A 15,010-nucleotide genomic window follows, 5' to 3' on the forward strand; every position below is an offset into this window, starting at 1 on the left:
GGAAATGTCAATGGCAAAGTGTTAAGTGGTTCAGTATTAACTCTAAGTAGATAGTTATAAGTTACAGAAACAATTGTTAGCATTAAGACAAATACTGGGGAAAAAATTAAAGGCAAACTAAAACATCTGTTTAAAAATAAACTCAAATAAAACATTAAAATAATGCAGAAAAAAGCTGAAAAGGAGCAATAAGAAGGATGGATTAAAAATAGTAAGGTGGTACCAGAAAACTACTAGAGCTAATCAATGAATTTGGTAAAGTTGCAGGATACAAAATTAATGCACAGAAATCTCTTGCATTCCTATACACTAATGATGAAAAATCTGAAAGAGAAATTTAGGAAACATTCTCATTTACCATTGCAACAAAAAGAATAAAATACCTAGGAATAAGCTTACCTAGGGAGATAAAAGACCTGTATGCAGAAAATTATAAGACACTGATGAAAGAAATTAAAGATGATACCAACAGATGGAGAGATATACCATGTTCTTGGATTGGAAGAATCAATATTGTGAAAATGACTATACTACCCAAAGCAATCTACAGATTCAATGCAATCCCTATCAAATTACCAATGGCAATTTTTATGGAACTAGAACAAAAAATCTTAAAATTTGTATGGAGACTCAAAAGACCTCGAATAGCCACAGCAGTCTTGAGAAAGAAAAATGGAGCTGGAGGAATCAGACTCCCTGACTTCAGACTATACTACAAAGCTATAGTAATCAAGACAATATGGTACTGGCACAAAAACAGAAACATAGATGAATACAACAAGATAGAAAACACAGAGGTAAACCCACACACCTATGGTCAACTAATCTATGACAAAGGAGGCAAGGATATACAATGGAAAAAAGACAGTCTTTTCAATAAGTGGTGCTGGGAAAACTGGACAGCTACATATAAAAGAATGAAATTAGAACACTCCCTAACACCATACACAAAAATAAATTCCAAATGGATTCGAGACGTAAATGTAAGGCCAGACATTATCAAACTCTTAGAGGAAAACATAGGAAGAACACTCTTTGACATAAATCACAGCAAGGTCTTTTTTGATCCACCTCCTAGAGTAATGGAAATAAAAACCAAAATAAACAAATGGGACCTAATGAAACTTCAAAGCTTTTGCACAGCAAAGGAAACCATAAACAAGATGAAAAGACAACCCTCAGAATGGGACAAAATATTTGCAAATGAAGCCATGGACAAAGGATTAATCTCCAAAATACAGAAAGAGCTCATGCAGCTCAATATGAAAAAAAAACAAACAACCCAATCCAAAAATGGGCAGAAGACCTAAACAGACATTTCTCAAAAAAAGACATACAGGTTGCCAAGAAGCACATGAAAAGCTTCTCAGCATCACTAATTATTAGAGAAATGCAAATCACAACTACAATGAGGTATCACCTCACACCAGATAGAATGGACATCAACAGAAAATCTACAAACAACAGATGCTGGAGAGGGTGTGGAGAAAAGGGAACCCTCTTGCACTGCTGGTGGGAATGTAAATTGATACAGCCATTATGAAGAACAGTATGGAGGTTCCTTAAAAATCTAATAGAATTACCATATGATCCAGCAATCCCACTACTGGGCATATACCCAGAGAAAACCATAATTCAAAAAGACAGATGCACCCCAACATTCATTGCAGCACTATTTACAATAGCCAGGTCATGGAAGCAACCTAAATGCCCATGAACAGATGAATGGATAAAGAAGATGTGGTGCATATATACAATGGAATATTACTTGGCCATAAAAAGGAACAAAATTGGGTCATTTGTTGAGACGTGGATGGATCTAGAGACTGTCATATAGAGTGAAGTAAGTCAGAAAGAGAAAAACCAATATCGTGTATTAATGCATATATGTGGAACCTAGAAAAATGGTACAGATGAACCAGTTTGCAGGGCAGAAATTGAGACACAGATGTTGAGAACAAATGTATGGACACCAAGGGGGGAAAGCGGAATGGGGTTTGGAATGGTGGTGTGATGAATTAAGCGATTGGGATTGACATGTATAGACTGATGAGTATAAAATTGATGACTAATAATAACCTGCTGTATAAAAAAATAAATAAAATAAAATTCAAAAAAAAGAGAAAAAAAAAATAGCAAGGTGGTAGATTTAAACAAAAACATATTGACAATTACATTGAATATCAAATAGGTTAATCACACCAACTGTAAGGAAGGGTTTTTTTTTTGTTGTTTTTTGTTTTTAAATAGGTAGGTTCGAGTAAAAGGATGGAACAAAATATATTATGCAAATGTAAGCATGGGAAACTTGATGTATCTATCTTAATATTAGGCAAAGTCAACTTCAGGACAGACACATTTCATAATGATAAAACAGTCAATTAATCAGGACTACATAATCCTAAAAGTACATGGAATTAATAGTATAGACTTAAAATATTATAAGGAAAATTAGCAGAACTAAATGGAGAAATAAATAATACCATAGTTATAGTCCAAGATGTTAATACCCTTCTCTCAGTATTTAAAACAAGTAGGCAAGAAATATTAGTAAGACTATTAGAAGACCTGAGCAAGCATGAACTAATTAATTTACAGACACACCATACCAAATAATTGAAGAACACATATTCTTTTCAAGAGCACATAAAATAATCACCCATAAGGATCATATGCTGGGTCATAAAATAATTCTCAATATATTTCAAAGGGAAAAATCTTAGAGTATAGTCTCTTACTAGAACTGAATTCAATTAGAAATCCACAACAAGATATCTAGAAATTACCCAAATAGCTGGAAGTTAAACAATAGACTACTAAACAACCCATTGGCAAAATAAAATATCACAAAGAAAAATTCAAAATTATTTTGAACTTAATCCTAATGAGAAATACAATATATACTAAACTTACTATTTAAGGAGAAAAATTCATTAAAACATTTTATGAACCACAAACTGGAAAACTCATTTTCCTGGATGATTATTACAATGCTCAGTTCTACTTTTTTACTTTCTTGATGTGTCATTTTGGGGTTATATGGAAGTAAAATCCTGCAGTTTCCCAGTCTTGGCATTACTGACCTTTGGAATGAATAATTTGCTGTTGTGGGGGGCTGTCGTGTGCATTTTAAGATGTTTAGCAGCACCCCTGGCCTCTACCTTGCTAGTAGCATCCCAGCTCCAGACATTGTTAAATGTCCCCGGTATGGGGAGTAGAGGGCAACTAAGGGGGAGAATCTCTCTAGGATGAGAACATCAAACATCATGTTTGTGGTCAAATAAATATGGGTGGATTTCCAAACCTAATGCTTAAACCAACTTTGTTTCCATGTAGTTTATTTAATCATTCTAAATTTCTGTATTTATTCATAGGTATACTTTGAAAACAGATAGTGCACACCAGGAGATTAAAATTATGTTTGCCATCAAGTCAAATCTCAACACAAATGACATGCTATTATCTGTTCAACTGTGCAAACATGGGCTCTAAAGAAACTCACCGACTGAAATGACATCTTGTTATGGCTGAACTTCTTAAAAAAGTTTAATTTTTATGGTTTATAATCTTGTTTATATGAATTTATCATTATAATTAAAATGTGTCAACCTTTATTTATTTCCCATTAAAATATGCTAATCATAGAAGGAGATTAGGATTAAACAATCTATTATTCTATTAATTGTCAAATATTCTCTTCTTTGAACTGTTGCTATCTGTGTACCATAAATATGACCTTTACCACATCTGGTTCTCAGTGTTCCCAATTGTGAAATAAGAAAATATAAATTTCTTGATGATTTAAACATGCAAAGTATGAAGTCCTTTAAAAATTTACAGGCATCAATAATTTGAAGAAATATTGATATTTTCCTTAAATTCCCTTAATATTCCCCTTAAGTTATTTATAATCTCTAGAATTGCCAGAAAGAATTAAAAGTATATTCAGATGATTTAATATGGATAGAACCTTGAGGGAGAGAACAGAATGAAATATACATAATTCTAATGCAGCTCTAGAAATAAGATGATCCTTCTTAAGCAGAAATTTAGACTGATATTGAGAAGGTGTAAGACATTGCACAGCTACAGATAATATAATAACAGATAATATAATAGCCTACATATCTTGAAAAAAAATTTTTTTACCCATACTAGCTTTTACCTGCTTTCATTGAATCATTAACCAAATATTTGTAAAGTGTGACATATACTAATGTCAGTACTTTAATGAGTATCCAATAAAACCACGGGTTCTCTTTCAAGAAGCTAGTTCTTAGTCCAGTTTAGGAGGCTCAGAATACAATGAAAGATAGGATTTAGACATGTGACAGTCAATGGCTTCTGTAAGAGTGAAAAAGAGGTCTGAAGGAATTACAACTCTAGGAATTAAATATACATTGTATGAAACATGTAGTCAGTCAAAACTTTAACAAAATAGTAGGACTTGTGTCATTAAAAAGGAGAGAGGTAAATGTTCTAAGCAGGGCACATAGCAAGAACAAGGCTCTAAGGTGTAGTTAAGCTTGAAATCTTTGGTATTCATGAGATAACTCATCTACCAAGCAACAAGGTGTTGGGGTGTACGGGTTGCAACAAGATTATAGAAGTCTCTTAATGCCACATGGAAGAGTTTTAGTTTTATACACAGTAAATAAGTATCAAAAATTTTGAGATGAATTATATCATACAAGTACTTTGTAGAGAGATACATACAGTAACATGGAGTACAATGAATTCCAAATGGAGGATGGAGAAGAAAACCAGAAAGCAAAATCATTCTCAACATTCTTTTCAATTGTAAAACACAGGATGACAAATTGGATTAATGCATCAATCAGATTATGAGTTTCTGTAAGCACTTTTCAAAAAAAGAGATGCCCAAATTTCTATTCTTTTATTATTCTCATTGATACAAATTATTCCAATGTATAAAATTCAATTTGGGGTTACAAACAGTTAAAAAAAATTTATTTTTTACACACACAAAATATTAAAAAAATAGAATATATATTAAAAGAGATTATTTTCCTCTGATTATTGAAGACATACTATCACAATATAAAATACGAGGGAAAATATGTTCTTTTGTAACATATCTGATTATGTAATGTCATCCATATGACTACTCAAGTGTAAAACAGCTTAGCTGAACAAGGTATAGCTTGTTGTAGCTCTCGCTCAACACAGGTTACCTAAAAGCTCTGAACAAACATTTTAGGGAATAAAAAATGTTGATAAAATGGCAAATTCTGTATTTTGAATAATCTGAGGGCCAACACTACCACCATCTTGCCCTTTGATTTTCCTGAGCAGGGATGTATTTCTTTGTGTATCACGTAACAATGTACTAGTGCTTAAGAGCATGAGAAAAAGAGAGATATTTCTAATCTTTCTTAAACCTGTGAACACTATAAACTTTCAGGCTTAATAACATGTCACAGTAATTTTAGTTCTCAAGGTAAACATCTATTTCCGTACAAACTTTGGTGAACATTGTTAAAGTACTTTGGAAATGAAATCAGAAAATATTTTTCATAAAAGTTCTTTGATTATTTCTCTTAAGCACTCTGATGCAAGGAACTGAAATGCAGTACATAATAAAAAACAAAACCAGCTTAAGGCATGAAGAGAATAAATAATCAAAATGTTTCTGTACCTTTAATGAAGTCTACACTGGAGACCAAGAAAAGTTAAGCAAAACAAAACAAAGCCAAACAAGAACAACTACAAAAATTGGCACTTACCCATATTTTGCAAAATTTGCCCAGCGTTTCATAATGGATCTACTCAAAATTTCCTCAGCTTTTGTGTAATTAACTCTTCTTTCCAGAGGTAAACCGAAGACAAATTCAATCTCATAACCATGCATCACTCCCATCCATTCTGGCCAAGGGAGTTTGGAGGATCGGTGTTCAAAATAGTAGAAAAAGGCATTGTTTCCCATATCTGAGAACTTTTTGGTGAACTCCAAGGCAGGGCATATGATATTATAATCCCCAACAACGTCATCCAAGGCCTCACGGTAGTTTTCAGCTCTCTGATCATCTAACCAGTCCATGTAGTGGAAAAGGATCGATTCCTTTCCAAATTCACTCAATCCCGGAAAAAATATTTTTAAACCTTCTTGAAATTCTTTTCTAGTTATAATACTATTGTTATCTTTGCTGAAACCAGGAGCACCATATACTAAAAATGCTGTCCCTTCATCTTTGTTAACACCCACCAAGATCTGGGTTTTTTTGAACTGTCCAAGTTGGAGTAGTGTGTCTGGCATGTCAGTGAGAAAATCACCATCCACAGTTGGACCAAAGTTTACTGACAAGAGTGTACCATACGGGACAACAAATACTTCATTCAGAAGAATTTCCTGGGGATCTTTATTTCGAAGACATTTGATTATCTCAGTCTCATTTTCTCTAGAACAACCAATAAATTTAGCTAAAGTTAATGTTCTGTTCCTAGCTTCATAAAGAGATGTCACTACCCAAGGGGAATTAGAGGATCCACTTTGCAGAATGGCTCTGGTAAACAATGGGTGGCTTCTAGGAGAAAGTAAATGAAGGCTAACTGAAGCTGCTCCTGCACTTTCTCCAAAGAGAGTTACACTCTTAGGATTTCCACCAAAGGCTGCTATATTTTTTTGGACCCACTGAAGGGCCATCTGTTGATCAAATAAGCCCGTGTTTCCTGGCGCCTCAGGATTTCCCGGTAAAGCTAAGAATCCTAGGGCACCCACCCTATAGTTCATTGAAACCACAATAACTCTTTCAGTCCGTGCCAGAAACTTGCCATCATAAACATGCAAAGATGATGTCCCAGTCTGAAAACCACCACCATAGATCCATATCATTACAGTAGCATTTTTTGGTTTAGGTGCTGGAATCCACACATTCAGATATAAACAGTCTTCACTGAGGTCAGTGTTTGGGTTCCACATCTCTGATCCAAGGAAGCCTGGGAAACTTTGATCTGTGTTCTGATAGCAAGAATTTGCATATTTTGTGGCATTCCAAATACTGGGCCACTTGGTCAAGGACTGTGGCTTTTTGAATCGAAGTCTACCAAGAGGTGGCTGTGCATAGGGGATTCCAAGAAAGGCTGTTACTGTGCCACCAAGAACTGGCAAGTTCATCCCTCTGACTTTTCCATTCTTGGTGGTAATTATGACGTCTCCTTCAGTGTGTGACTTCCCAAAGAGAACCCAGAGCAGAAGAAACCGCAAGAGAAATCTGATGGATATGATTGTACCCTTGCTCTGCATATTGGTTTCTGCAAGAGAGATAAGTGGGAAGTTTTAACAGCCTCATGCATCTAGTATTATATTTTATTGATGATAATTAACTAAAATTTAGTAGTTCTTATCAATCCTATAAATTATGAAAACTAATAAATCTATTACTGCTATAAAGACACATAAAAAACATAGAAAATGGTTGGAGATATTTCAGTTTTCAATTTAGAAATAAATGAGTGAAATAGAAAAGGAGAAATTAGTTCAATTTGGAAAGATTCATTTTCAAACCTCTGTAAGAAAGATGTAGTTTTTTAAGGAGGAAATTTGTCCAAGGCATTAGTATATATATATATATATATATATATATACTTCTTTACCATACACAGCACCACCAAAGGTGGCATTAAGTGGTAGTCTACTTAATGATAGATATAATAGATTAAATTTCTACCATAGTTAGAAGAGGAAATACAAGCTTATATATTCTCTGAAATATGTACAATTCTAATCATGGCTGGCTGGCTCTTGACAGTAGGTTAAGAACCTTTAAGGATCCTCAGACTTCTATTACTGCCTTTTTCTGTTTGCATGGTCCCTTCTGTGGTCCTTTTTGCCTAGTGTTTTCTTCCTCTATATAATTGTACCCTGTGGTCAGAAGAGAATTTGGACAAGCAATTCACAGAATGTGAAGTAACAAAAAAGTACAGTAGTTGCCATTTTTCCTACAAATTGTGAAAACTAACAAATCTGCTACCACTATAAAGGCCTACGGGAAAAACTGGAAAGGGAAGACTGGATATATACCAATTCCACTGAAACAATAACCACGAAGGGCTTTTCTACCTGAATTATATTGTCAATGGAGATAACATTAGATGTGGGAGAAGAAACTGACTTAGAAGAAATTTTACACTCAGGGATTACTCAATGCATGCCTGTTAATTTGTTAATTGATTAAAGCATGTGCAACTAGGGAGGTTAAATGTGTTAGCATGGTCAGATTTACTTGTATTTTGATAGTGGACACGATGAGTGAAATAAGAGGATTAAACTGAGAAATTACTGGGAAAAGTGGGAGAAGAAAAAGTAATCTTTGAGACCTATAAAATCATAACTATTTGGCATATTATTAAATAATACTTATTAATGATATGAACAGAACATTTGGGGAAATCAAATTTTCATTAAAAATTCATAATGCATACTTGAGTTTCTTTTAAATAAAAAAAAATTTAAATCAGATTCTGAAACTCCAAGTGGCAAAGAGGGACAGAAAAATGTAATGCAGATATCATTTGAAAGAACTAACAGCTTTATATAACTGAAAGAAAAAAGAAAATCTGATTGAAACTGTCAAATACAAACACTGATTCTCATCCACATAACAATAGCAAAGGTCCATACATGTACAAAATATTTTTATTATGTTTTGATAGTGTAATAATAAGTCCAACCTATATGTCCAAGAAGCTAATCCTGTGAGCACTGAGAATTTGTAACAGTCTTTTTATTCTACTTTTTAAATTACATTGTCTTGGAAGGCAGAGATTAAGGCACTATCTATGGTAATAAGTGTCTCAGATCTACTATCCTCACTGTAATCAGCCTCATTCACCACTGCTCATAGGACAGCTAGTGATCAACAAGTATTTTTTGATCCCCCAAAATATCTGAGTAAACTAGTCCATTGTGTATACTATTTTGTTCAGTGTCTAGTATTTATAGATATATCTCCATCTATACCTCTATCTCTGTCTCTATTTCTGCCTCTATCTTCTTCTGTTTATGGCTGTGTCTATATCTATATATTTATATCTAATTCTACTGATGTCCATATGTTTATGCACATATATACATACATCTTTATACATAATGATTGTTATAAGGTTTAAAGAAATCAAGCCATGAGATCAATTTTTATGCTTTCAATGTTGATACAACTGAATTTGTGCTAATACCAATAAATATATATTATTGAAGTATACAATATTTTAACACTATGTATATACTATTATAAAATTTAGCTTTATTATAATCATAACAAAATGCAATTTATCTTCTAAAAATAATAAGTAAATAAAATGTCATAATAATGTAAAATTTCCTGTAAAGTTGACACTTACTAATAAAATTTTATATTTCTGAGAATTAGGAGTTTTAGAGACACTGCTACCACATACCACAGTTGTGTGTTTTTTTTTTTTTTCTTCCTTCTGATAATTCCTAAGACATTTCTTCTAAATAAATGGAGGAGAGCATTTGGAAGAAAGCAAAGTGCTGTGATAGATTATTTTTTTTCATTTTTAAAATCTTGCTTTAGAAAGGAAAAGGAATTAAGATACAAAGCTGGTTTATTCTAAGCTGCATTTCAACAGATAAATTGCAGCATCTTTGGTTGGACTCATTCCTGCCTTTGGCCTAGCTCAATCAATGTCTTCTTAGTCTAACAAAGACAATCATTTTTTTTTTTTGGTTTTATATAAATCTTATTTTGTCTTTTAAACCATAAAACAAATCCTAATAATTTTTGCTTTCTGACAATTTTCAAACTTTCATTCTATTGTTTATTAATTTTATTGCATAGCAAATATAAAATTACTACCAAAATTTTGGTTTTGTATGTAATTAATAAATATAATAATTTTCATTGCATGTGTTATGAAAGGCTGCTATAACATCTAAAAGGTTGTACTATCATCCCCATGTCATTTAGTTTGATTTATACTACTACTTTTGTGTGTGTGTGTGTGTGTGTGTGTGTGTGTGTGCGGTACACGGGCCTCTCACTGTTGTGGCCTCTCCCGTTGCGGAGCAACAGGCTCCAGACGCGCAGGCTCAGCAGCCATGGCTCACGGGCCCAGCCGCTCCGAGGCATGTGTGATCCTCCCGGACCGGGGCACGAACCTGTGTCCCCTGCATCGGCAGGAGGACTCTCAACCACTGTGCCACCAGGGAAGCCCTATACTACTACTTCTTGTATGTTTTTATTTATATTTTGTGCTGAGTAGAACTTAATGTTATATAATATGATTTATATGAATAATAATCTTGTTTTTTCAACAATGATATCTGTGAGTCATCACTTTGATATTAGTAATACAAGTACTTACACCTTGTAATTGTAAATAATGTAATTAGTAACATTCACAAAATCATTGTAAGCCTTTGTTTATTGCAAGAATGGCAATATAATTCCAATTCACTTTCATGGTACCTGTTGTAGTGTATTATACACCATATTATTAAATATAGGTTTTAATAGGAAAATACGCTTATGTTCACATACTCATTGTTAGCATAGGCTAGTTTTTTTTTTTTTATATTTAGCTGCAGTACTTTATTTAAGTAAGCATTATTTTGTTCTTTTCATAACCTGTTATTCTCTAGTCTCACATGTTGCACTGTGGTTTTACCATTAAGAGATGTTTATGTTTTTAATATATGCTATCACATGATTAAACAATCAAAAGAGAGACAAATAAAGGAGACTAAGAAATGTTATTACTCTATATCTCTAAGTCTTTACTAATAATTAAAATATTCAATAAAATTTCATTTATTTCCACCTATACTTTCTGGTGCAAATTGACTACTGGCACATTAAATAATTTAAACTCTGAGAACACATAACATGTTTATCATAAAGAACGGGGTAAAGTTTTATACCAAGGACAACTAAATATCTGAATTTAGATCAATTAACTTATTGTAATAATCTTTAATATTTGATTAAAGGAAGGAGGTTTTGTTTGGAATTGCAAAAGAGAATGGATGGGAGTGGGAAGAGAGAAAAACCTGAAAGACAATTGATACTATAGTGTTCCAAGTTTATCAAATGCTCCAGAATATCAAAATCTACTGACAAATTTGGGAAAATATTCTAAACTTAAAAAAAAATTTTTAATTAAAAAAAGGTAAAAAATAATTTCCTTCTTTTTGCATTCTTAATTCAATTTTGAAAGTATCAAAATTCCTTGACTGATTTCTAAAATATATAAGGTTATGCTATATAATATGGGTGCAATCAAATTATTGATATAAAAAGCTATTTATTTGCCATATATTTGCCATAATTGGATAGCAACCAAATTTTCAAAATAATTGGCCAGTCAAGGACTTCTTAAAGGATGGTCATGCAAAAATTGTTAATAGTTTCTCTGAATGTAATTTTCCTGTCTTTTAAAAAGTTTCATTAGAATATATATTTCTATATAAAAATAGACTGTTAAAATGGTGTGGAAAGAGCCATCTAGAAAATATGATCTAGAACAAGTGCCATCAAAATGTATTTAGTTCAATTAAAACAACTGAGCCTTTATACCAAACCTAAAGAGCTTGTTTTGTTGTAGGCTAAGTGAAGTGGGGAACTGAGGAAGTCTGTTTATAAATAGACTATACCACTGTCTTTCAGGGATCCTTCAGATACCCAGTAGGCACTACAAGGATGTGTATACATAGAAGACACTATATTAGGTATGAGAAACAGATCTGTAACTGTCCTCAATCAGGAAGAACATCCACAAACTTTTCATTGTGTGAACAATTTGAACATTTAATATTAGAGAGATATCTTGGGTCTTCTTTGAAAGTTCAATCTGTTCTTAGGTTAACATCTACCCAATTATAATTTTCCAATGTTTGAAACAGTTTAATTTTGATAAGAATGAGCAGATTTTGGCATGAAAGCATTAAAATGAAGACAGCATACAATTTAAGTATATATTATTAATTGTTACCAAGAAATAAATCAAAGCACAAACTAAATTTATAACTAAGATATCATTTGCTAAGACATTATTAACTTATTATTATTAGCTTATATATTATTATTATTATATTATATTATTAGCTTATATTCTAAAAACTGAAATGTGGAGTAGATCCCAAATACCTTCTTACAATTAAAGAAGCAGGACATTAAAAACGAACAACAACAACAGGTCTAGGAGAATAAAACAGAACTTTGCAAATCCAATTAGAAATTTAATTTGCTTCCAAAAGGTCACGTTATTTCAAACACACAGAGAATTCTAAACATGTCATTTAAAGTAAAAGTCACTCTTTAAAAGCTCGCTCATGCTTATCCTTAAACAAAGTAACTATTTATATAAGTGAAATGTAATATTTATCATAGATATGAGATAGCTTATATTATGGAAGCATTACACAGCCTAGTGACAGTAACTCCTAATTGAGTTTATTATCATGCAATATCTTCATAAAAGTTTGGAAGAGATAACTTTAATTTTTAATTACAAATAGAAATCATAAATAATGAAATAATTTTGCTCACATTTCAGTTTACTTTTAATCATTCATATATTTTATACTCAATGCTTAATCCTCTGGTTAAACAAGAACTGATATCAAAATAAAGGTAGAGTTACAAAATCATAGGATGAGCAGAAAGTCTATATTTGCTTATTATTTCCATAATAATAAAATAATAGCAATTGTAAAATATTTTGCTATAAACACACATATTAAAAGAAGGAGAACAAACAGGGAAAATGGGACAAAAGTTTGTAAATCAAATTGGGAAATAGCTTTTTCCTTTTAGAAAAAAGAAACTTAGACTTTTCCTTTGCCAATTGATATTGTTAAAGTTTCAGATGGCAAAATGTTAAGTACCCTGTAGAACCAGACAATAACTATTCATTTCAAACCACTTTAGAAAAAGAAAAAACTAGAGAGTAATACTGGTCAAAAAACACTTCTGTTACTCTTTTAAGGAAAAATTCACCAAACAGTGCATTTAAGGGTAAAACACAGCATAAAGTGTTTTCCCTTTGAGGGTGCATTAGGAACATATATTACAGTGATTCTACAAGTGCTACGGTCCTTTATACAAAGTTGAATAAATTCATTATTTCCTTAGCAGTTAAATGGCCACAGTCTGCGTTCTCTGAATAATCAATCGGAAGATTTGATGCATGTGGCTGCTCCCTTACTTTATCTGTCCCATTTGCAATGACTGTCTCCCACAGAGCACCAAAGGGGCACAGCAAACACGTGAAGGGATCACGTTCCTCCCACAGAACAAGCTTCACAGTAACTTGCATCTCTAACAGGAAGATGTAAATTCAGAGCAACTTACCCGACTCACTGCAACGAAGATGATAAAGTTTGCAAGGAATGGAAATCATATAATACTTCAGGGAAATGCAGTAAGCAGCTTCTGCTCCAGCCTGTAAATTGGACTGCACTGACATTACAATCAACTGTTACTGACAAAGCTCGCGAGAGTTGGCAGCGGCAACTTGATCTAGAGGCAGCCAATCTTTACTTTCTGACATCTGTTCAGAGGCTAATTGTATGAATGCAATAGTGATTCATTTACAGAGGTATTACCGGAGTCATGCTTTACGATTGCAGGCGCTCATCTAACAATGAAGAAAAAAAAGACACAGAGCTTCATTAACAGACGCTGAAATTGAACAGCAAATACACAGGTTGTTTTTGTTTGTTTTCTTAAACACTACCAGAACTTTTAAGATTCTTTTTCTCCTTTAAGGAATATACATTTTTCTTATGCTTGTTTTGATTTAAAGATATACATGTTGCTTTAAAGAAACGCTGTTATTGAAATCTTTGTACCTTCAATCCGTGGCAATCATGGAGCTATAAAGTACTGTAAAAGATTAAATAGGAAACTAATTACTCTGTAGATAAAGCTATGAAAATCAAAAGACTAGTTATATAAATGAATTAATGTCTCTGATATGTACATCCTTCCAGCTCCCACACCCCCAACACTCATTTGAGTCATGCAGATCTCAGCGTTCGTAATTTCCTAATCGGAGACCCTGCAAGCAGTCAAGTGTAATGAGAAGCCCCAGATTTTCTGGTTGAGACAAGGAAAATAAAATGCAATAAACAATCAGCACTAAAGTTTATAGAAAAACACATTTGTCAGCTGAAAGGATGTATTTGTCTTTCAACCTTATCTACTTTGACTTAGATATTTGGGAAAATGAAAAGACAAAATACAAAAAAAACTTATAAACTGCTTAATGCCTGACTTCTCAATGCAGTTATATTCTTTATCTCCCTCAAATGATCATTTTCACTTTTAAATCTCTCATTTTGGGGCTTACTATGGACTAACCAGTAGGCATGTAATTGTTGATAAGCCCAATTTTTATTTTTAAAACATGGTGTTTAAAATTTCAAACATGCAAATGTAAGAACTGTCATTTGTTATTAACACTATTCTGTGCCAGTCATTATAACTGACAGTTTACATAAATTATTTTATTTTACTCCAACAAAATATATGAATTAATATGAATTCCAGTGTATGAATAAATATTATTAATCACATTTTCAGATGAGGACACTAAGGCTTTTAAAGATCAGAAACTTAGCTATATATATCCTACCACTAGTAGGGGTTGGAATCAGAATTTTAACCTAGGTTTGTCTGATGTAGTTCCATGTCAACTGTTTCCAAGATAATAACCACTTTGGTCTTTTAAAATTCTTTTCTGGGAAAATTTCTGCTTAGGAGGTATTTATTAGACAACGAATTTCACAATCACAATGATTTATATTGTATTTAGAATATAGTTTATGTAATGACAACCTAGCAACACAAAAGTTACAGAGTATATGGTCTCTCTAAAAGGAGAAAAAGATTTTTTCGAAGGTGGTACACTGACAATCATGCAATGGATAGTAACATGATGGTGTTTCTGTTTGAAATGTAGTCATTCTGGTGGCCCATGTAGAAGAGAGTTCATTTGTTTAATATGTGATTTTTTTTAATCCAAA

General features: G+C 32.6%; 1 protein-coding gene across 1 annotated transcript in view; it reads right to left on the bottom strand.

Moving 5' to 3' along the window:
* BCHE (butyrylcholinesterase) overlaps positions 1–13,468 on the bottom strand; it is an 85,451-nt gene extending 71,983 nt beyond the window's left edge. The window contains exons 1-2 of the mRNA XM_065876584.1: positions 13,335–13,468; positions 5,748–7,272 (exon numbers count right to left, since the gene is read on the bottom strand). Of these exons, the coding sequence (XP_065732656.1) occupies positions 5,748–7,272; positions 13,335–13,449 (1,640 nt within the window). The 5' untranslated portion in view covers positions 13,450–13,468. The remainder of the gene's footprint in view (positions 1–5,747; positions 7,273–13,334) is intronic.
* Between the last annotated feature and the right edge of the window lie 1,542 nt (positions 13,469–15,010).

The sequence above is a fragment of the Phocoena phocoena genome, chromosome 4 (assembly GCF_963924675.1).
Source record: "Phocoena phocoena chromosome 4, mPhoPho1.1, whole genome shotgun sequence".
NCBI lineage: Eukaryota > Metazoa > Chordata > Mammalia > Artiodactyla > Phocoenidae > Phocoena > Phocoena phocoena.